The sequence below is a fragment of the Daktulosphaira vitifoliae genome, unplaced genomic scaffold, assembly GCF_025091365.1.
Source record: "Daktulosphaira vitifoliae isolate Bord-2020 unplaced genomic scaffold, ASM2509136v1 Scaffold_72, whole genome shotgun sequence".
NCBI classification, from domain to species: Eukaryota; Metazoa; Arthropoda; class Insecta; order Hemiptera; family Phylloxeridae; genus Daktulosphaira; species Daktulosphaira vitifoliae.
The window spans coordinates 8,307-32,572 of NW_026099641.1; the positions used below are offsets into that span (position 1 = coordinate 8,307).

The 24,266-nt window shown below is 30.6% G+C and overlaps 6 protein-coding genes across 6 annotated transcripts; 2 read left to right on the top strand and 4 right to left on the bottom strand.

Annotated features, from left to right (window-relative positions):
- The first annotated feature begins 2,173 nt into the window (after positions 1-2,173).
- On the top strand, positions 2,174-4,140 carry LOC126908999 (uncharacterized). The gene is made up of 2 exons (XM_050691358.1): positions 2,174-3,847; positions 3,948-4,140. Exons 1-2 carry the CDS (start codon positions 3,080-3,082, stop codon positions 4,083-4,085), a joined length of 906 nt encoding a protein of 301 aa, XP_050547315.1. The 5' UTR covers positions 2,174-3,079; the 3' UTR covers positions 4,086-4,140.
- A 121-nt stretch (positions 4,141-4,261) lies between these two features.
- On the bottom strand, positions 4,262-5,575 carry LOC126909001 (uncharacterized). Its single transcript, XM_050691360.1, has one exon. It carries the CDS (start codon positions 5,573-5,575, stop codon positions 4,262-4,264), a length of 1,314 nt encoding a protein of 437 aa, XP_050547317.1.
- Positions 5,576-6,826: 1,251 nt separating this feature from the next.
- Positions 6,827-7,567, bottom strand: LOC126909002 (uncharacterized). The gene has a single exon (XM_050691361.1). The coding sequence runs from the start codon at positions 7,565-7,567 to the stop codon at positions 6,827-6,829; it is 741 nt and encodes a 246-aa protein (XP_050547318.1).
- Positions 7,568-11,287: 3,720 nt separating this feature from the next.
- On the top strand, positions 11,288-12,598 carry LOC126909003 (uncharacterized). Its single transcript, XM_050691362.1, has 2 exons — positions 11,288-11,802; positions 11,865-12,598. The coding sequence occupies exons 1-2, from the start codon at positions 11,571-11,573 to the stop codon at positions 12,596-12,598; spliced, it is 966 nt and encodes a 321-aa protein (XP_050547319.1). The 5' UTR covers positions 11,288-11,570.
- A 72-nt stretch (positions 12,599-12,670) lies between these two features.
- On the bottom strand, positions 12,671-14,717 carry LOC126908998 (uncharacterized). Its single transcript, XM_050691356.1, has 5 exons — positions 14,031-14,717; positions 13,842-13,974; positions 13,494-13,775; positions 12,843-13,428; positions 12,671-12,780 (listed from the first exon to the last, which is right to left on the bottom strand). The coding sequence occupies exons 1-5, from the start codon at positions 14,535-14,537 to the stop codon at positions 12,747-12,749; spliced, it is 1,542 nt and encodes a 513-aa protein (XP_050547313.1). The 5' UTR covers positions 14,538-14,717; the 3' UTR covers positions 12,671-12,746.
- A 229-nt stretch (positions 14,718-14,946) lies between these two features.
- LOC126909004 (uncharacterized) lies at positions 14,947-17,023 on the bottom strand. The gene is made up of 4 exons (XM_050691363.1): positions 16,881-17,023; positions 15,253-16,818; positions 15,028-15,170; positions 14,947-14,979 (listed from the first exon to the last, which is right to left on the bottom strand). Exons 1-4 carry the CDS (start codon positions 16,891-16,893, stop codon positions 14,947-14,949), a joined length of 1,755 nt encoding a protein of 584 aa, XP_050547320.1. The 5' UTR covers positions 16,894-17,023.
- Positions 17,024-24,266: the final 7,243 nt, after the last annotated feature.

Consider the following 24,266-nt stretch of genomic DNA (forward strand, 5'->3'; position numbering starts at 1 on the left):
TAATAATTTAATAAATGAGTTGACTAGATGAATATAGCCCTTCTGGCTCAACAAATAATAATGAAAATATGAACTCTAAAAATATAACAGAATAATGACAAAAAATAACTCTACAACTTCAATGACAGCACTAAATCAGTTCAATAATTATAATAAACAAAATTTAATTCAATAATAACTACGCTAAATTGAGAAAAAGAAAAAGAAAAATGAATAATACATAAATAACAATGGTACTCACAATTCGCAGAGCTGCTGGCCAGAGATGCTACCTAAAACTAAAACACGAATCACAATAATAACAAATGAACTTAAGACTACAATTTGGTAACTCAAATTTAAATATCACAATTGACTAGTTTAATTTTGCTAATTAGTAGCAACAAACTACAATAAGTTCTTCTGTCAGCCAATTAGTAGCTTAAAGAAGTCACAGTTAGTGCAACAATATTTTTTATTTAAACTGTATATTATCAATTCTATGATATTAAAATAACTTCTTCTTTTTACAAAAATTAGATTACGTTTTCACACAAAAAAAAGAAATGAGAAATTCAACAATAAAAAACCAAAAATGTATATATACTGATTATTACGTAATACAATGTTGTACTATACTTTATTGCGGTTATTTGTTGTGTTTGGTGTGTAGTGTGTGAACAGCTGATCGGCCGGTAGTAGCGATGTCCACTACTACTTGAGTAGTAGGGAGTAGTCGCGTGATAATGATTAAACCGGTCCGAGTACACACTTTTAAGTTAACAACACACTATTATGTTGCAGCTGCAACAGTATTTTTAAAATAGTCTCACTTGGCGACTAAAATATCTTTTTCATTCAGTATTCTTTTTATTCATGTGTGATTCCCCCTTAGTATAGAAAAGGTCAAAAATAAAATTAATTAGGCGACAAAATAGAATCGTTGAAAGACATCAGATATTTTTATTAAACATATAATTTTTTTTTTTAATAATTAGTATAATTGAAAGTAAAATATAAAAATTTATTCTAATTTCAAAGGTAACTAACCATTTACATGGGCATAATCAAATCACATTCATTAAAAACGTCCTAATATTTATAGATAATATGAATTTTATAAAATTCATTATTTATTTACATTCTTAAAAGAAAGGGTGAGATGTAGTGCAAAGGATTATTCGGACACCGCCTCAGCACTGATATTCAGTTACGCTATTTGCTATTGGTTCCCAGATGGGTGACCTTACAAGAACAATGACAAACACTTTGTTCCATGATGAGATTGTATCAGGTCGACATCCGATGTAAAAATTATGTCAAATCGTAAGATAGAGCTAACCCCAAAAAGTTGGAAAAGAAGCCAAGGAGATGATTATTATATCCTATTGGAATATCATAGAAGCAAATAGTGTTTTAAACTACGGGTGCGAAAGTTCCAAAGGTAAAAAATATTTTTTCTCGCTCTGTGTGAAATGGTATACTCAACCTTCTTTTTATCTATTTATAAATGTACAATTATGTATAACAATTATACAGTGTGATTTTTTTATCATAACCCACTCAATTACTTGAAGAATAATAATAATTTAAACATTTTTTTTTTTATTATCTTTAGTTACACATTATTCTTGAATTTTTAACTATGTAATACTTTTTAAGTTCATCCCTTATGCCTTGTAAGGGGGTCAACTTTGTTTTTTTAAATGGTAACACATATTTTTAATTTAATAAAATGTTTGAGTTTTTAATTTAATAGTAAATGGCATTTGAATTTTTAATATAACTTAATTCGTTTATTAGATATAATCATTTAAAGTTTCAAATTATTGATTTAATATACAGGTATAATACACAAGTATTACAAATATAGGTAGCTAATTGGTTTTTTATGACATTGCTGTCACAGTCACGGATTATTATTATCAATTATAACTATCAATAGATATACTTTTTATATTGTCAGTTAGTGTATTTATAAACTCACAACTATGTACCTTACTATCATTGATAATAACAATGCTGTGTACCTGCTAATATCGATNAATGCGTGTACCTACTAATATCGATGTCATAAAAAATCAACTAGCTACCTGTATTTGTAATCCCTTGTGTATTATACCTTTATATTAACTCAAAAATTAGAAACTTTAAATGATTATATCTAATAAACGAATTAAGTTATATTAAAAATTCAAATTCCATTTACTATTAAATTAAAAACTCAAACATTTTATTAAATTAAAAATATGTGTTACCATTTAAAAAAACAAAGTTGACCCCCCTCCAAGGCATAAGGGATGAACTTAAAAAGTATTACATAGTTAAAAATTCAAGAATAATGTGTAACTAAAGATAATAAAAAAAAAAATGTTTAAATTATTATTATTCTGCAAGTAATTGAGTATAAATACGTACATTTTTTTCTTACCACTATGGTATTTTAACTATAATTGTTGAAACCAAAATATTTTACCAAATTTAAAGTGACATGTATATACTACACCGATGACATTGCATACTCACAATTTTTAAAATATTAATTATTTATACAATAGTAGTTCTATAAAGTCTGAGCTGGGACCCCCCCTAACCCACATTTGTGGGTTTACCCTGTCCTAGGTGGACGGGCGGTGTAAACGGCTGTTGGTATATGGTGAAAGTCATAGTCCCCTCACCCACCCACATGATGTGGGTTTACCCTGTCCTAGGTGGACGGGCGGTGTAAACAACCGGGAGGGGGATATGGTGAAAGGCATAGTCCCCTCACCCACTCACATGATGTGGGTTTACCCTGTCCTAGGTGGACGGGCGGTGTAAACGGCCGGGGGGATATGATGAACGGCATAGGGCCCCCTTCCTATGAAAGGTTAAGAGTAGAGGACTCTCTCATGACAGTAGATATCACAAGTATGGGGGGTACATAAGAAGAGGGGCAATGAAAAAATGAATAATTTTTAGAAATTACTTAATAAATTGTAATTAATAAGTAATTATAAGTTAAAAATGTTTAAGTGGTGAAGGAATGGGTTAGTTTACGGGGATATGTGATCTGTGATTTGCTGACCCCCCTATGAAAATATGTGTTTTTTCCGCATAAATGAGCATGAAATCGTTGATAAAGTCACAGTGTCATCAAGAACCATCAGCTCTAAAAAGAAGACTCTACTCTATGAACAATATGGATGCCGAACCTGTAAGAAAACAACGTTATGTTTATGTTGCACCGACACCGCCAGCTGAAATGATCGATTCAAGCAGTTATACAATTTCGTTCGGCGATAGAAAATTTTTACAACTAGGACTGAATCCAAAGGAGGACTTCAATATTACGGTATATATTATTACTCCTTCACGATATATTAGCATGTCAACAGAATTTTTGAATACTATTTACGGCATGATGAATGAAATAAATATATTTTTACAATCATCTCCGGTTAGAAACGAAAACAATATTTTATGCCGAAATGAATGTTTCAAATTATCTAAAACATTATATCGTGATTCAGTACATTTAGTATTAGAATCCGCGACGACCGAAGGATGCCGTGTTTTATTAAATAAAGAAAACATTCAGATACTTAAACAAATGGAGTGTACTATTAATAATGGTATAACAAGAAAATTAAAAACACGTTTACTATTAAGCCGTCAAATAGACCGCATTATACAATACGCCGATGGTAAATGGCCAGGACTTAGAACTCTACAATCACCAAATGATGAAATGGTTAATTTTATAAGAAGTTTGAACGACATAGAAATAGGTGACAGTAATTACATAAGCGAGCTGAAAAATTTAGCATACAATGTAATAGTTGATCGATGGGTCAAGTCATGGTCCGAGGGCACGCTTCAAATTAATGTGAGTTTAATGAACATAGATTGTAATAACCTTTATTGTTATTAAATATATAATTATGTTTTAGGAAAAAGAAGAAGNTTAAATTTATAATTTGTTTTAGGAAAAAGAAGAAATGTATGACGAAAATGACGGTCCGGCATTTTTCGATACAGCAGTGTTTACCCAAGAAAATAGTTATAGTCCATGGGCTTCACAATGGCCGAAACCCAATCACGTCAGAAAAATTAACTTATATTAATAATTTATAAACAATAACTTTATATATTATACTAGTTTCTTATAATAAACTTATAATCTAAAATGAAAAACAAATTGTTGTTATTTGTATATAATATATTAAATAAATTTTATTTCATAATAATAATAATAATTACAAGGTTAATAATAAATGTTTACATAAACGTGTAAAAAATGTTAAAATATACGGACAGTTCCGTCAAAAGGTGTATATGTAAATACATTGTCTGAAATTACTAGAGCATATGCAGTTGTATTACCAGGGAACGCGGCTGATGCTTCAATTTCAATACGTAGGTCAAAAGACGAGACTGTAATTGTATCGTTCTGCTTTGACATGTCGATTACAGCAATAGGTATTAAATTAAGAAATTGTTTTTTATTTACTAAAGGCGAACACCAAGGTCTATCATAATAACTCTTTTGAAAATTAACATAGTAGGAAAATAAAATACTAAATAGCTTACAGTCAAAATTACATCTTAAATCGATGTACGGGTAAACTTCTGAATTTAAATGAACTTTAAGATTTGTTAAATTACAGTGATCGAATTCAGACATTGATTTACTTTCACTATTTTTACGGTCTGTTTGAAACCCTACTATAACATAACGGGGCTTTTGAAAATTATTACATGTTTTAACGGTCCACGAAAACGATTTGTTTTGTGGTACAAACGGATATTCACACAGTTCCCAATTTCTATGGGCGCAATGTATAGGCTTTTTACTATCTAAAACTCTAAGTAATTTTAATTGTTCCTTTTCGGTCACTTTGACGATTGGCATATTCCATACAACTTTTGTTAGTTTAATTGATACTGTAGACAGTTTTTCTTTTACTGTGGTACTCGTATCTAATAGCTTGACAACCTCATTATCATCAGAAGTTCCCGTGCTGCATTTAAGTTTTTCAGAGGACTCGTTCACATTGAATAATTTGATTACGTTTATGTCTGATGAACTCCTCGTACATATTAATGATTGGGTACAGTTTAAGAGTATTTTTTTATAATCTTCGGCAAACCCTAGTATATGCGATAGCGGTATAATCCCAGAAAAATATGTACAGTCGAAAAAGTCTTTATTGTCTTCAGTAGTAATGTCCCATGCCGCAGTGTGTAGTTCGTTAATATCAGCGGGGCTGTATGAGCAATAGCCTTTCAAAGTAGATGTAATGCCCGGGTTGCGTACTTTTTGTATTTGAGTACCGTTTATTTCATAACGTATTTCAGAAAATAAATATGCGAGTCCGTTGTTAATAAATCTAGGACTGGACTTCATACCATCAGGTTTTTTCACTTCACCTTCCAAGTACAAATAACTGGCACTTGGTAAAGTGTAACTGTCCATGTTGCGAATTTCAAATCGTATTTCATCATTTTTACCTAGCGCAGTGGAGCTATACGGCAAAAATGATTGTACCTGTTGACTAATTATTTTACACTGATCGACATAACTTTCCGTCACATCTAAACATAAATCGTCCATAATTTCAAAGAACGTTTAACGATTTTAAAAACGATAAATTACGTTTGCTAATAGACTTATTCGTTTTTTCTTTTAGCGGCGATTTTCTCGCGGATTTCTTTTTAGGTAAATATGATGTTGTCTCTGTTCTGGATGACTGTGAACTACGTATTGGCCGACGAACACTTGAATATATATTATTATTAAACTTAAGAGCCATGGTTCTATGTACGAATGTGAAGGCGGAGAGTTAAAGTTTCCCCTCTCAAATCAACTATTTTACCAGATTGAGACCGTAATGTAACTTCAGCGTTGTATACGGTGGTTGTGTTTAGCGGATAATAAACTAACGATTTAGGTACTTCTATAATTTTGTATCCTGCTGGGACAGAAGGAAAAAATGCATGGATCGCTTTGCTTGATTGTCCATTATCATATGAACCGGTCGCTATATTACACTCGACATATATAGTATTAACTTGTAAAATATCAACAATGTTTGTTGAAACATGACGTATATTCGGTGCATAAACTTGTTCATTAAAACCTAATAACCGCGCGATATTGTCGGTTACCGTAAAATCAATGGCGTTACTACACGTCTGAGCACTTTTCAATGTAACTTCGTCAGGTTCTAAAGAAAACGATTGAACGTATGGTTCCAACAGTTTTTTTATTACGGCTTCTAACTGCGCCAATTCGTATGATCCCGTCGGTATTGTAATTTGTGTTGTTACACCCTCAGAGTCTTGAACTCCGATTTTATTACAGTCAGTTGTAATATTAGGTATTGAGTTATTAGTATACAAACTTAAAAGACAAATTTCGGCACCCTCTTCAAATTCCAAAGGTGGGTAAAAACTACAACTCAATTGTGACGAATTACCGCTCAACATTATTGTAGCCGATTTCATAATTTTCGACTTAGAAATTTTAGGCATAAATGACCGCAGTTTACCGATCTATCAGCCTGGTACCGTAAATAGTTGTAATTTACGGTACACCCGTTAAAATATTTCTGCAACTCTAGCGGTGGAGCCAAATCACCGTAACTATCGAAATAATGTACTGTATTGTTATTTTTTCTATAGCACGTCCAATGAGTACCTGGCTCGTTTTGTTTGCTTAAATTAATAACTGCACTCTCGTTTTTTAAAGGACGTACCGGCAATGTGTCTCTGCTAAAGACCCCTCTAAAATGAGGTATTTTCAATAAATTTGCATATTTTATAATTTGATAGTCATATAGAGCAGTCTTTGGCAGATTCGATATTAGTTTTTTGTCTTGGGCGGTGATAAAAATAAACCGGCACCGTTCTTATAAGGTTTAAGGTATAAACCTTTGCCGAGTTTTACTGTAGATTTTTTATCGCTTGCTTCTCTCGCGTCCATGATTGAACGTATAATACTACCCGCCCCGCCAGTTAGAGATCCTAACGCTGATAAAGCGGCAAAAATAGGAATAAGAGGAAGCGCTCCACCGGATTTCGGCACTGGTATTACACGTGGTGTGGGGGAAATGCTACCACGACGAGTTTTTTTGCGTGCAGCGGTCAACGCAATTTTTATTAATTTTGTAATATCTTTGCCGGCTGTCTTTTTATGTTTCTTAATAGCCTTTTTCGCTTCAGAAACTATAGTTTTAAAACCACAACCCATTCCGATTTTACGTTTTGCTTTCATGGCGTTGGTAACTAGGTATGCTGCAGCCCGTTCTTTAAATCCAGAGTCCTTTGATTTAACAATGTCCCAAGCGCCGTGTTCTAATACTTCGTCTGCTTTATGTCTTTCTGCAGTCGAATGATGTTTATCGTAAAAAATGTCGTGATATTTGCAGAGTTCGTCGAGTTTGTTTACCCCCACGTCGCCCCTTGCTAAACGTTCTTTTAACCGGGTGCCGGGACCACAGTAATTATAACCTTTAAGGTGTAATTCTATAGGTAATTTATTTAAGAGCGTATTGAATAGACCGACACCACTTTTAGACTTGTTGCGACCGTGACGTGACATCATTTGATCAGTTTACTGTCCTGATAAACTATTTATAGTGGAAAACATGAAGTTTATACAGCAAAGTGTTAAACTCCCCGTGATAAACGCAGATACTGAAAATAATGACAATAAACCTCCCCGACACGGCACTTTATTTCCAAACTCTATTAGAGCGATTATTGCGGGACCGTCGGGCTGTGGTAAAACTAATGTTTTATTTTCTTTACTAGTCGCTGAAAACTGTGTAAAATTCAAAAATATTTACATATATTCAAAAACTCTAGACCAGCCAAAATATCAAATGCTTAAGGATAATATAGAAAGTATACCAGGAATGCAAATATTCATGTTTCATGAAAACGACACTGTAATTAGCCCTGAGGACGCATTGCCAAATTCAGTTTTTATATTCGACGACGTAATAACCGAATCTCAAGAAATTATAAGAACCTATTTTACTCGAGGCAGACATAATAACATTGACATATTTTATTTAACACAATCGTTTAGTTATGTAGGTAAACAATTGATACGGGATAACGCTAATATGCTTATTCTATTCAAACAAGACGAAACCAATATACGGCATATATATTTTAATAATTGTTCAGGGGACATGACACTTAACCAGTTTCGTGAATTTTGTCATTCATGTTGGAACGATAGTAAATTTAGTTTTGTAGTAATTAGTAAAGATCATCCTCGAAATGAAGGCAGGTATCGTAAATGTTTCGATACTTTCGCAATAATATAATGTCATGTAATAACGGGATTTTTGTCAGTAATCGATTAACAATGGCCGGAGAATCTAATAACGAAATATTGAGACAATTAGCCGAGGCCAAGCAAAATATTAAACGAAAATTCCAATCATTGCAAAACGATGATGTTACTAATGAAGTTTACATGAAACGTACATTAAAACCCATTATTGAACCTTTAAACGAGTTAACAACACTTCAAAAAGAGAAAACATCGCATATTTCAAATTTTACTAATAAATTTGATAATAATAACGAGTATTTAAAATATGAACAAAACCATGATGGTAACAATTATAAAAACGATGAAAATAATTCTATAGTAACTGAGCTGCATAATCAAAGCTATAATGTTGAAGACACTAATTCTAGTGGATATTCTGAAAACCAAATATTTTCTATGATGGACTCGGTTGAGGCATGGCTAGTTTATCATGACGGGGACAAAGCGTATGCACCGAAAAAACACGGGGATATAATGAAATTTGGTGATAAAATTGTTCAGTTTAATTATAAAACAGCTCAGCTGATCATAGAAAATAATAAATATCAATTAACCCCCGGTCTAATACAGTTAATATTTTCAAAACGGCCTAACGCATACGGTAAAAATGACTTGGATGTCTATAGAGACATTCTAGTTCATACTTCTGCGCACTTAACAACGAATAAATTAAAAATTAAGAAAACAAATGGCTACAAGTATAAAGAAGTTATAAGTAAATTGTTTGTCGAGGGCAGAGGTCTTGAGTTGTCATTGAATACATCGAATAACTATAAATATTGGAATAACGCAGACGAGCTCTGCGACCGTCTTAGATTACTATTGGCTTCGCAGGCAGCAGGCAATAATGCACATGGTAATGAAATTATATCAATTTATGAAGAATTATACGAGGCGGGCATAATTAAAAAAATACCAAATGTTTAAAAGACAAATTGCGGAAGAACTACATAGACCTAGACGAATACATTACGATAGACGTAGTGTTGTACTTAAAAGCCGTGACGATTTATTTCAGATCGATTTAGCTGAATTTATACCATATCATAGACAGAATAAAGGCTATAAATATATTTTGTTCATAATTGATTGTTTTACAAAATATTCATGGGCAGTACCTCTAAAATCAAAAAGAGGAGCTGATATAGTGAAAGCAATAGAACCTATACTTGCAAAACGTAATATCGTTCACGTACAGAGCGATTTGGGTAAAGAATTCTATAACTCAAAATTTTCAACTCTTATGAAAAAATACAACATAAATCATTACTCGACGTATAGCACATTAAAAGCGTCAATTTGTGAGCGATTAATTCGAACCATCAAGACCAAATTATATAGAGAGTTTACCGCTCAAGGATCACACAATTGGATATCTATATTAAACAAAGTTATGCACGAGTACAACAACAGCGTGCATAGAACAATAAAAATGACTCCTACGTATGCCGATAACAATCCTTCGGCAGTGGTTATACACAGTACTGTACATAAAACGAAACAAAAAATTAAATTTCGTAGAGGTGATTATGTAAGGGTCAGTTCTAACAAGGCAGTATTTGAAAAAGGCTATTTGAGTAATTGGTCTTTTGAAATATTTACTATAGCAAAGGTATGCAACACTATACCAGTAACATATCTTCTCGAAGACTTTGAAAAAAATATGATTAGAGGGTGTTTTTATGAACAAGAATTACAAAAAACCAAGTATCCGCATAATTATCTGATTGAAAAAATTGTACGGCGAAAAGGAGATAAAGTATTGGTTCGTTGAATGGGTTTTCCTTCAAAACATGATTCGTGGATGAATAAAAATGAACTTGAAAAATAAAAAATTTTAATATTATTGTAAGATATTAATGTAAAAAATGTATAATATGCACTATTTATTGTATTTTTTACTCCATATAATAAAGTATTAATATATATTTAAATATGTATATTCATTTAACCTTAAGGTGACATATCCCCTCTACCTATCTTTAATTAAACTGTGTGTTATTACTTTTTAAAATATAAAAAATCATTGGATCAGAATAAAATCTGCAAAACTAATAAAATATTTTTAGTTCACTCGTAAACGTTAACAGTAATGGATGTTTTTGGTTCATCATTAGAAAGTAAAAGAATAAAAAAAATATACATACTAGAGTCTAAATTAGCTGAATTAGAAACAGATATTATAAAAATTACTGAAACACTTAGTAATTATCGGAAAATAATTGAACAAATACACGGGGTAGAAGTTAAAATTGAAAATTTAAATACTAATTTTAACGCAATAGATTCAACTTCTAAATTACGATATAGTCAGCTAGAAGAACAGATTAATAAAATTAAAGGTTTTGTAAAATACGAAGCCTATACTGACTCCAGTGTACGTTAATTCAAAAAATAAAACGCCCTAGAACAAGATCCGTATCCTCAACGTACTAGTTAACAAACTAAATAATGACCACAGCAATAGCAGATTTTGAGTGTATATTGGGATCGAATAACGAGTATCTTATAAAAGAACTATCTGTAGTGGATACTGACACTTATGCTACACAACACTGGATATTTAAACATGCAACTCCAACAGATGAAAAAAGTCGAAATGTTAACGCGTGGTTGAAAAAGCACAGACATTCAATGCAACCTCAGTACGGAGACGTAGAAATTGAAGAACTACCGAGAATTTTAAACTCGTTAAAATTTACAGACATATTTGTAAAAGGGTTACAAAAAAGAGACATATTACAACAGTATATGCCACACGTAAATGTCATTAACATGGAAGATATTGGCTGTCCTCGTATAACACAACTGGCAACAAATAGTTCTTATCCATCATGTTTATTTCATATGAATTTAAATTCAACTTAATGTAGTTTTTATAAAATGTTTATGTTAAGACATTGGTATATTAATAATTCTTAGTACTTAAAATATCGTTATATTTCACTATAATTAAATAATGTATAATATTTTTAAAATAAAACTTATAAGCAACATATAACATGTTTATTGTTTATTTACCTAAAAATTCTTGTATAATTAATTTGAGCAGTATTATTGTGTTGAAAAAAAAAAAAAAAAAAAGGATAGAGTAAAGACTAATAGTACCATTATGCGCATAAGGGTATAAGACTATACACAGGTATAGTAATGACGAGTCATTAACGTTAGTTTTTCATATAAATACCCTATACTACGCTCTAAAAATTTAATATTTTCAATTGTATTAATTGCGCTTGTACGTTGAAACATCTCAAACATGCAAATCAAGTCAATTTTTGTTTGTAAGTGTGTTGTTGCTGAAGCTGAAAATTTTGCTGAAGCAGACGAACAGGAGCTATTCGTCGAACAATTTGGTCAGATACAACCGCGAGTCCATGATGACGGGTATTACTATGACCCATTGGATGAAGAATATTTGCAGGCAGAAGATGAGTATGAGGAAGAAGAAGAAGAAGAAGAAATTGAAGATAGTATTGAGGATTCTGATGGTATGTATGTCAATATTTAACTTTGTAAACAAACTTCTTAACAATGCTGTTTTTATTTTTAGATGATGATTTATCATCAGATCCTGAACGGATCTATTCTGATCGTGACCTCAAACTTTTGCCATGCAGTTGGTCAACAATGACTCCATGTAGAGACGCTTTTTCGCTACAATCATGGGAGTTGGAATTAACAGAATTGCTTCAGAACGATTCTGACAGATTTGTTAGACGACTGTACAATGACGTCTATAATATAACGTTGAATCGTGAACTAGCGAGTAGCGTACCCGTGTTGTATTATAGACGTCATTTGTTTAGGTCAATATCAAATTTGTTGGGTCGGCTTGAAGAACCCAACCGTTTGGGAGATTTGGTCCGTGCAAATTTTTTTTGCTACACCTATGATGAGGTTAAACTCTCAATGAATAGGTGGAGTAGAAATTTTGTATGGGCCAACTATAAAAAGGTCAACATCCGAATGGTAATGGACGGAAGAGCGGTGTCTACTCACATTTTTGTTTGCAACACAACTAGTCAATGTGCTGAAATGATGGAGTTAATGGACCGTCCTATTGAAATCGTCACATCGCATAGAGAAATATTCAGACATGAAACCACTTTGATTGAATTATGTAACTTTAAAAGATGTGCACACTGCCTTAAACGATTAAATATTTGGTTAAATTTTAATGACGTGCAAAATATCATACGACGTTTTGTCAAACCTATTGATAATATTGACGATAATTACTATGTAATAATGTTGTTTGATTATCTATGTTCATTAAATGAATAATATAAATATTTATATTTTAACCAAGGTTAATTTTTATTATTTAATATAATTTCAACAATTAAATTTTTGTACATAATAATAATAATATTGTTTACTAATAAATTTTTGTAATCTATTTATTATTTTTACATTAGTTTATAAGATGTATCTACAAATCATAAGTTTCAATGGTGTCTTCATTCCTAAAAAATAACACTATTTAATATATATTTAATAATTATTAGCATAATTATGGTATACGTACTCTAGTTTATAATGACCGTAAGCGTAGGTAGTAATACGGTCTTCTGATATAACCCGCTTATCATCTAAACGGTTTAATGTCATTTTCATAGTCTTAATGGTGTATATTTGGTGTTGAAATGATCTGATTGACACATTTTCTCTGTATGGTGTATAAGTCGGGTACTTTACAACGGGGCAATAAGGGTCAACGGCTCTCTCATGAATGTTGTTTACAACCATCGTACCATAAGTAGCCGCTGTTGCATGAGCTTCGCTTACTGCAGGCTCCTCTTCAGCATACAAACACCGTTTCAGGTCCTCGACTGTAAGATGATTTTTCACAACGTGACCACGTATCCCTTTCGCCTTAATTTTTTCTTTACCCTCCAAGTCAAAACCATAACATTTTGGTCTTAGACTAATAAACTCCAATATAGATTTCCCCGGCGCTTCGTCACTCCATAAACCAGGCACCTTTTTGTTTGCGTTTGAATAACACGGGTGACTGCTCGGCAAACCTGAAGTGTCAAGTCTAGCCAATAGATCAGGATTTTTCTTTGCCACCGCGTAAAAGTCATCACCCACGATAAAGTACACTAATGAATCTAAACAATAAAATCAAAAAATAAAATCATTAAATTTTTTCAATAAAAAATATTAATTAATCTACCTGTGTCACCGTATAACAGTCGAGCACGGTCTTTGAAATATTTCTTCATTACGTTATAATGGAAATCGTATACCAGAGTTTTACTAATTTCTAAAATTGCGAAACCTACGTATACTGGTTTACAAAAATCGATAATTTTCTTTTCCAATACAAACGCTGATAAATTTTCACTGTACGTTGTACAATGTTTGAAATTATGCTTTCTAATTAATTTAGCCGCTCGTTTAGGATTATTGACCAATTCCATTTGCGTTCTAAATTGTACACGTTCCATCATTTTACCTGTTAACAAACGAAATCGCATTAAAATTATGTTTATATATATTTTTATTTAATTTTAAAACTTACCAAAAACAGCGTTGTTCATTAATTTAAAAAAGTCTTTTTCAAAATCATTTTTGGCTTTCTGTCTCATCTCCGTGTTGAGTTGTATATATTTTGATAGCCAGGCCGACTGCTTAAATTGTAACACCTTATGCACCTGTAATTTAATGACATGTTATTATTATATTTTTAAAATATAATTTTATGAATTACCTTTTCTACTTTTAATCCGTTTGCCATAGCCTGTTTTAAATTTAAATAGTGTATAACGTAGTTTTCTTTCCGATCGAAAGTAGACAACAGTTTTTTGACCCGTGAATTAGGCGGACATTTTCGTTCAGGTAGAAACGGCATTTCGTTGTGGGCATCATGTAACTCTTTCGGGTACGACACCGTCACTTCAAGGGCCATTCCTATAGGAGAATCCGCAGGTAACTCTTCCACAGTCTTTAAAATTTTCGTTTCGTCGTCCACGTCTAACCACTTAAAGTCACCACATGGCATATGTTGAGACATACTCCAACCATACAAATTATTGACATCCAAATATATAATTTCAGATTTTTGTTGTTTGATATCATAATGAGGCGTCTTTTCATTGTTGGCTGTGGCATGTTTCAACACCGAAGTTGTCATTCCTCCCCGTATTCCTCTCTCAATAAAAAGTTGCTGTTCATAATCACTCATGAGATCTAGTGAAACGCCCGTATGCAGCAACATAGCGTCAAAAGACAGACCGGGACTCGTAAAATAATATGCCGGTTCCAATTTATATTTTAGTAGACATAACTTGCGAAAATTCGTAAAAACATCCGCAAGTATTGTTACGTCAGTTTTCAGGTACAGATCAGAGTACTCACCGAGCGTTTTACAATTGAAATGTTGCCAGACGTTTTGTGCGTGTTTGTATTCGGAATCATCAATATGCGTTTCTGACAGGTCGTTATAAAAATCGGCTTTTGACGGCAATTGTTTTTCTTCGAGTACATCCCAGCTTGAGGTGTATGAATACGGGTACACGCCTTTACGGGTCACCAAATCAATGTCACCGTCCGATGAAAACGCTTTTGCGGTTTCTTGGAATAATTTTATGTCGGCGGCGCGCAAATTTTCAGCGAGAGCCGCTAAACTAGTACCCATAAAACGAAATGTATCGACGAACCTCAACGAAAATTTGTTTGAAACAAATTTTGTAAAAGAAATATATTACACTTATTCTACTAGTATCTCTTCCAAGGGCTTTAACTAAAAAGTGTCCGTCGTACGAGCTAAGATTATGGAAATATACGTTAACAAACTTGGGCGTTGTTAATTTTAAATTGCAACTGTTACATAGCGTTTTTCTAAAACTACCTGAAACGAATATAAATATATACATAAATTTTCTTTTTATATTAATTATTATACATTTAACACAGTTATGTGTATGATTTACCTGTCAAATGATCATGGTCTGCTACTTTATGATTTTTCTCTGTAAAACCACCCTTACACAAGTCACAGCAGGTTTTCTTTATATGTTCTTCAGTTTCTTCATGTGTCATACAAATATCAACGTTCGTCTTGAGCAACTCTTCAATTTTCAACGCCACTTCAGTTACTTCATCCATGAAACGATTGGCTACTTCCCCAGGTCCACTGCTTTTATTTCCTCTGTACATTTTGGGCGTCGTTTGAATATTATACTGTTGCAATAATTCTATGGGTACACTGTCGGCTGCTTTTACTATGTATCCATAGCTCATTGCAACATGATCATGTATATAACTTGTGTTGCCTTTCGTATGATTGTTGGATTTGACCAGCAGGCTTTCAAAATCAGCATAAATTGCAAATGGATGTTCCTGTGTTTTGCCCCATGACTCGAACTTTAATTTAGTGTCCTCTTCAGGCATTATAGGTAAAAACGGTTTGTTTTCGCCACAAATTTTTTTATGTTCTTCTAGCGCCTCAACTCCACGTAGTTTATACTTTTTAGGGACATTATTAAAGCCCGTAAAACGCCGTTTACAAAATATCCTTTTTGCCGTATTCTTTGTTATTTGTGATTGTACCAATCGACCAAAATCGGTAATATAAGTGTAATGGCTGTCACCCGCGGCGTTTGACACAATTAACAAATCTATATGGTCTTTGCGTTCTTCAGCGCACACTTTCAGCGGATAAACTAAATATTCGGGTTTATTATGTATATCTTTCAATTTTAGTCCGTATACATTGACTGAAGTATGCGGATTATTTTTTTCGAAAATTTTTATGTCTGAAATCGGTGTTGGGAATGATAAACCGGAGAAATTATAACAGTTTTCTATAGACTTATAGTTTTGTTCTACTATACGTCTTTTACCCTCTGTAACTTTTTTCGCTAATATAGCCCATTTGAAACATTGTTGATCTATATTTTGCGGGTTTATTACAGCATTTCTGTTTTTAATATCATGCGGCAAATCAATGTAAGAACTCCCGCCTAAAGGCTGATATTTGTAAACGCCCAGTAAAATACCGTCTATATTAAAAAACGAAAAATTACTACCTTTACCAGCATAGTTTTCCTGTTCTTCTAATAATTTTGTGAATGAAATATCCACAGCATGATCGATATCGTCCTCATTAATTAACTCGGCTGCCGACGTTTTAAATGACCGATTTTCGTACTTGGTTTCATTATTCGGAACCACATAAGTCGCCTCAAGTTTTAAGTTGAATTTTATCGAGCCCATTACTTTAAGACAGTCGCGTAATTTTTCGACTAAATCGCCTCTTGTTGCCGACAAAAACGATTGATACCCGACTACATTTTCAATATTCTTTTTGTAAAACCATAAAATTTGACTATTTAATGATTCACCCGTTTTATGAAAACCGCTCGTCGTAATGTCTTGTAATCGTTTCACCTTTACCCGTTTGCATTTAATCGTATTGTCGCTGTTACATTGTTTGCGACGTTTAGGACTAATTACACTGGGGCCTGCCTGCATTCTCTCCGCAACATTTACATTTTCTAAAATCAATATATTTATTTTATCATATAAATTTCTAATAATATATATTTTCTTTACTTACCACTCGTTGACATAGCCCTCGAATCAGCATGATTTCCAATAGCAATATTATAGTCTATACCATACTTTACGAGATTTAAAATATTACACTTATATTAACACTCTACTAATATATTTTCTCTTTTCATATTAGTATTTTACTAAATAATGAATTGTAATACTCACGATGAATTGTCNAAATATTCTCTTTTCATATTAGTATTTTACTAAATAATCAATTGTAATACTCACGGTGAATTGTTATAACATGACGCGAGAGTGTCCATTTGTCCGAAAAAGTAGATGGACATAAATAACACTTAAATCGTATACCATCATGACTCTTATGATGGTGCACTTTTTCACACTTGTCACAAGAAAACATTTTTAAGACGTTTAACTGTCACAGCACTATTAATTTTACTCTAGTAATAATCCGTCTTTTATGCGACAATATTCATTAAATGTAATAAAATCAATTATAAACTCGGCGAATCACAAAACATATATCCCCGTAAACTAACCCATTCCTTCACCACTTAAACATTTTTAACTTATAATTACTTATTAATTACAATTTATTAAGTAATTTCTAAAAAGTGTTCATGTAGATTACGTGTGATATTTACTGTCATGAGAGAGCCCTTCACTCTTTCTCTTTCATGGGAAGGGGCCCTATGCGGTACACCATATCCCCCTCCCGGTTGTTTACACCGCCCGTCCACCTAGGACAGGGTAAACCCACATCATGTGGGTGGGTGAGGGGACTATGACTTTCACCATATACCAACAGCCGTTTACACCGCCCGTCCACCTAGGACAGGGTAAACCCACAAAATGTGGGTTAGGGGGGGTCCCAGCTCAGACTTTATAGAACTACTTACAATAATATAAAGAAATATTTTATTTTTCATTATAAAATTGTAAAAGAATGATAAAATCTGCATAGGATTCTTAGCATATGCACAATTGTGCCTATGAGGAATATAGTCCAATATCTAAAACCACGTAAGTTTATTTCTATAAATTTCAAAATAATGACATATTCTAAAAAAATAATTAGTCTTGTTAGGTAATATTTTTAAGTTATTTGAATTTTTAAAATAATAAACATAAAAATTACCAAACAAAAGGGGTTTGCTAAAAAGGGTAAGAATTTTAATTCCTTTTTTTCGGAACGACTATTAAATCATTTATGATAATAAAAAAATTACAAACGTAAATATTTGAATTAATAAATATAATAATAAAATAAGAAAGAAATTATGTTATGCAATGTTAATTAAATTTTAGATCTAGGAAAAGTAGCTTCAGCTCAATTTGATTAACATCTAGGAGAATTCTTTAAAAATTTGAAATAGACAAATATCATTAACAATTTTTAGTTATTTTTTTTAAATATATTGATCTCAAAATATTCTACCAAAATTAAAACATGTTATGAAAAGTATTTGCAATATTCCGTTAAAAAAAAATGAAATAAAAAATAAGCTTAAGTTCCTTTTCCCTAAGATCAAATAATTTACCTTTTATAAAGAATATTAAATAAGATTTTATGTAAATATTAATCACAATTAATGAAGAATTAAATAATAATTTATTTTAATAAATAATGTTAAGGGAAGTGCTGTCAAAAGGCGAATATACAAATTAGACATAATAGTACTTACAGTGTAGTGTTACCTCGAACGAAGCAAGTTGATTAATGAAAGGTGACAGACGGAACAAAAGCCAAAAAAGCCCCATTTGAAGATCAATCGATTGTCAAGTTAACAAATATCGATATTTTCGAATCGCGATGTTTTCTTTATGAAACATTTTCTCTTTTGTATTGAATTTATTAAGTAAATTTAAAAAAGTGTTTACATTTTTTTTTTTTACATTAATGTACGGAAAGAAGGTTGATATACTCTAAGACAGATTTTCATATGATTTCATATGTATTTTTAAAAAAATACAAGTAGCGTAGAATTTTATAATCGGAAGGTGTGCATAAAAAATTTTTCCTTACTCCTTTCATATTTCATATAAATTATGTAAGTTATTATATTTTAAGAAGGGTGGAATATAAATACGATTCTGAANTTAAGAAGGGTGGAATATAAATACGATTCTGAAATACACTAACTAAAAATGTTCTTACATACTAAAAGGATTATAAAAAATTATTTTTACATATTTATAATACGTTAAATAAACTGTTATTCTATATATTAATTCATTGACTTCTTTATTCAAAATATGTAGTAATTTATTTTAAAATAATAGTATTTCAATATTAAATATTAATCACTACCAATATTAGATATGAACTATATGAANCGTGGCACATTCGTTGGCGTCGACGACGCAATGTCCGGCGTGATCCTCGGGCGTCAAAAGGTTAGCAGCGTTGATGGCGACGGCGCGCGAGTGGAGATCGGTTTATTGATGTTGCCATTTTGACAAAAGGAAGAATACTACGGTATCATTAGCGGCGGTACGTCGTCGGCCGTGCGGCACTTGCTGGACTTTGCACCGCGGCGTTTACTCAAAATTATACAGAAAAAAATAGTGTAGTCGCCGACTGGTGAGCGGGGTGGGGTGAATGCGTTACGACGGTCTAGTCTCAAGGTCATAGACGACGGCATACGCGACATAATAACACGTGCCGCGTGGAGTTACAAACTTACAACATACAAACAACATACAAACATACACGTGAAACTAATATAAGCGTGTTANGACACAATCACGTTTTGAAAAAGATAAAATTAAAAAACGGGATGCAATAGGGAAACTACCATTTTTTTCCATAGGCCCAAATATAAAGTTTTAGCTTCCATGAAATCCTAGAAATTTAAATAACTCTCTAAAAAATATCAAACATTACATTTATGGTTATATAAAAATAGTTTTATTAAGATGGGATATTATAATGAGCACTTGAAATATATAACTATTTACCACAACATTTGACATTGTATCTGTTACATAAAATTGGGTTACTTTATAACATAAAATTATTCTTTGAAATAATTACACTTGTTAATGTCCTATCTATTTTATAATTTTTTGGAATTCTACGAGGTCCTTTGAAAACAAATAGTCCTCAATTTTAATAGTTGTTCTACCAAAGTATTTTTTTGTTTTAACTATTCTAAAAATATTCTTTATGAATATGTAACTAGTTCAATAATATTTAAACATAGTTACTTGAGATCAAAATCTGTCTGATTTGTATTCATTAATTTATTGGTTGGTAACTTACGATATTTTAAACAAAACTAAAACACGATATTTTTGTATATTATGTATTTATTACATGAATTGCATATTTTACATTCGAATAAAAACTTAAGGTTCTGTTTTCTCCAATATCAACCATTTATTGGAAAAACATTAATTTTCCTTTTAAGTCGAATCCAAAAATGCTAAAGGGACGCTTTAATTTTTAGCACTGAAGAGTGAAAAACGTTAATACATGAAATTTATTTGAATGATCAAAATTTCAAAATTATTTTAAAAAAATAATGGTAGAAGAACTTAAGTTATCTTAAAAAATCTTTTGACGTATCATTGAAAGAAATCAGTTCTGTGAGAGCTGACAAAAATTGGCAACAGAAACACGAAAAAAACCAAATCATAGTAAAATTAATACCATCTCAGTTCACATCGAAACTAAAAATAATTATAGTAGATATTAAATTATGAAATGAAAAAAATTTTATGATACGACCGTAGTAATATAAGTACTTGAAGCACGACCGACCATGATATAATTATGGCTATTTGTTTATTTTTTAATTATTTAAAAGTTTAATTAATTAATTATTTAATTTAAACTAAGAAACTATGTAATTAATGCATGACTACATATGGAACTAAAGACTTATTATATTAAGGGTTACAAAGTGAATGAAAAAAAAATTTATGGTGATATAAACATTTGTTATATTAATAGAACCTACCGCGGTTTTTGACAAAATTTAGTTATTTGAATATTTTATAAATTATATTTCTATATTTGTCAATTCATATTTTTGTGTGTAGATACCTTCTTAAATTGGCTACTTTTAATATTTGTTTTCAACTTATTTCTGTTATAGTATAATATTTAAAATTAAAAACACTATTTTGCAATTGGGTGTTTGTTGCTCGGGAACGCCCTCATTTTTGAGGAACTATAGTCCCTCCTTCTAGTTTTTTCTACTTTAAACTCTATCTTAACTCAAAATCCCACATAGCAATGAAATATTTCTAGAATATTCCTAGAATATTTATTTTTGATATTAAAATATTTCTAGAATATAACCAGAATATATNCTACCCACATAGCAATGAAATATTTCTAGAATATTCCTAGAATATTTATTTTTGATATTAAAATATTTCTAGAATATAACCAGAATATATTGAAATATTCTCACAATGTTCTCAGAATATACTTTGGCAGCGAATATTACATTCTCACAATATTTTAAAGGTATATTTCTAAAATGTTATAAAAAATATATTGTGACAATATTTTTAAAATGTTTTATAAATATATTAAAAAAATGCAAAAAATAGATCGCTAGGCGGGATTTGAACCCTGTACTTCTAGCGATTTAATCTCGTAAGTGACCCATTGACCCACAGGTTGCTTCGAAAGAAATAGAATAAAAAAGACTATTTAAGGTAATTCAAATGGTTATTTTTCTTGTTTAAAAAAATTCAAAGTAAATACAATTTTATATTCAATTTAGATTAGATTCATATAATTTTTTTGAAAATCGGCGATCCCATCACCATGATTTCTCCTTGTAAGTTAGAAACTGACTATTATTGTTGATAATATAGAAATATATTCTAACTATAATAAAAAAACTTTTTAGGATTTTTAGTTTCACAGGACAATAATAAGATATAATTGCGTTGATAAAACTAAAAAAATTTTAACTCGATAGGCCTGCAAATAATAGCAACAAGGGTTTTTTACTGTCCCTAACTTACTTAGCTTAATTGAATTAAGTTAATTAAAATTGATACTAATTAGAGAAAATGGCTGTTTACTTATTAAAGATTTAGGAATATGTATATATAATACATAAGTATTATATAACAAGATACCAATATCATCCAAAGATGTAACTAAAGGGAGAAAAGAGGATGGCTTGTGTCTCTTAAGTTACCTCAGTTGGCCAACAAGATATATATTTATAATATTTAAAAAATTATATTGATAATATATTCAACAAATATTTCAAGTTAAATATTCTATATTTATTTTAATTAATATATTTTCATAATATTTATAAGCAAATATTTAAAAAGATATTTTTTAAGCACATTGTAGAAATATTTTCGGTGTAATATACTGTATTTATTCTCTTTAATATATTATCAAAATATACATAAACAAATATTTAAAAAATTATATTGTGAGCATATTATGAAAATATTTCAATAGAATATATTTTTTATTATGTTTAAGAGATATTGTCACAATATTTTATTCAAAATATTTTAAAAAGTATTTTGTAAGAATATTTTGACAATATTAATATATTGAAATTGCTATGTGGGATGATGTATTACCTTAAACGATACAAATAAAAATTTGCAAATGTATTAAATTTATCAGAATTTGTTAAAAATAAAATTTAAATTTATTATCATAATTAGAGTTTTACTTACTATTTTTAACTTCGTCAATGAATAATGTTTTAATTTCACTATTATCCAAATTATGTACCAATCTAAAAACACTTAGTAGGGCATTAAATGTACCAAAGTCCATAAATTCTGGAAATTCTGTATTCTCGTAAAACAATTGTAACAAACCAAATTTGGTTTCCTCATTAAATAACAATTCCTAAAATAAATAATTAAAGGTCATATGATGGAATTATATGAATTAAGAGTTAATGATATGAATTTAAATTTTTAAATAAAACAGTTTTAAACACTATTAAAATCAATTTATTAAAAAACGCATCGATACCAAATTTGTAAATAGAGTTTAATATTTATATAGAATTGTTGGATTATTCTAAAAGCAATCAACTCTTATTTCCTTAAGCAAATCCTGATGAAAACTTTATGATTTATTGGTAAATTACATAAATAAATAATTAGTATAATTTAATATTGTCATTTTTATAAGACAATATATAAAAATATAAGAAAAGAAAATATTTATAATTTAAACTTAAATCTTATATATTATATTTTTTTTGTAAATGAGAGAAAATTAATGGGGCACTTACCTCCCATAAATTTATCTAGCCAAAGACATTACCCTCAAAAATTGAAAAAAATTCCCACATTCCCGTAAATAGAGGAAATCATTAAAAAAATTACAATTTTAAAAATCGGTAATTTTCAATATTTTTTTTCTTAAAACTGTCATATCTTTTTTTAAAAATGAACTTTAATTTTAAAAAAAAAATATGATCTCAGGATTTGTCTTTGTAGTGAAACTGACTTTAAGGTTAAAAAAAAAATTACCATTTTTATGTAAAATTTGAAAATTGAAACTATTATTAACATTTTGTACAAAAACTTATTTGAAAGTGTTAATAAGAAATAAGTGAACTTAGATTGACGTATTGAGTAAGAGGTGAAAAAGGGACGAATTCCCTTATATTAGGTTTTATGCGAAGCTGTAAAGTTATTAATTTGATTTTTTTTGTATCTGTTTACACTTTTTCAACTTGTCTTTTAAAAATGTTCCCGAAACACTTTTCATAAAAAAGAAGAGAGTTAAAATTGATATATGATTGACTATGTATGTGATATTTATATTTTGTCATAAAAAAAAGGAATTATATAAGTAGGTTAATGTTTTGTATATTGGGATGGTGAAATCCAATAAATAGTTTTTTTTATATGAGAAGAAATGAGAGGATAATTAAATGAGTATAAATATTATGTTAACCTGAGTTTTGAAATTCGTTTAGCTACAAAATGAAAAAGCATATGGCATAAAATCATAAATTCTTTGTTTTGATATAATGACCACTCCTATTTTGTCGTAAAATATAGATCGCAAGTAAATCACTTCTGTATGACGCACAATGAAACGTGCAACGATTAAGAAGAAGAATTTTACGATTCTTAATATTTAGTGGTGTGTTATAGAAATAATAAACTGTGTGTTTTTACGTAAACTGCAAGTGTCCAGTTGTTGGGCGCCAAGCCTTAATGGCTAAATTGTTATTATATTTTTTTATAGGTATTAAATATAAACTAAATAGTTATGTTTAACGCAAGCTGTTGCGTCCTGAGTGGTGACTAAATAACTATTGATAATATTTTCCCTTTTTATCTGTTATTGACAAAAGTTATTCTTGATCTACCTTAAAATTTTTAAAATAAATATTTATATAACCAGATAGCTTATGAGAACCAATCCCTAGTGACACGTCACAAACTATTGTTTTAC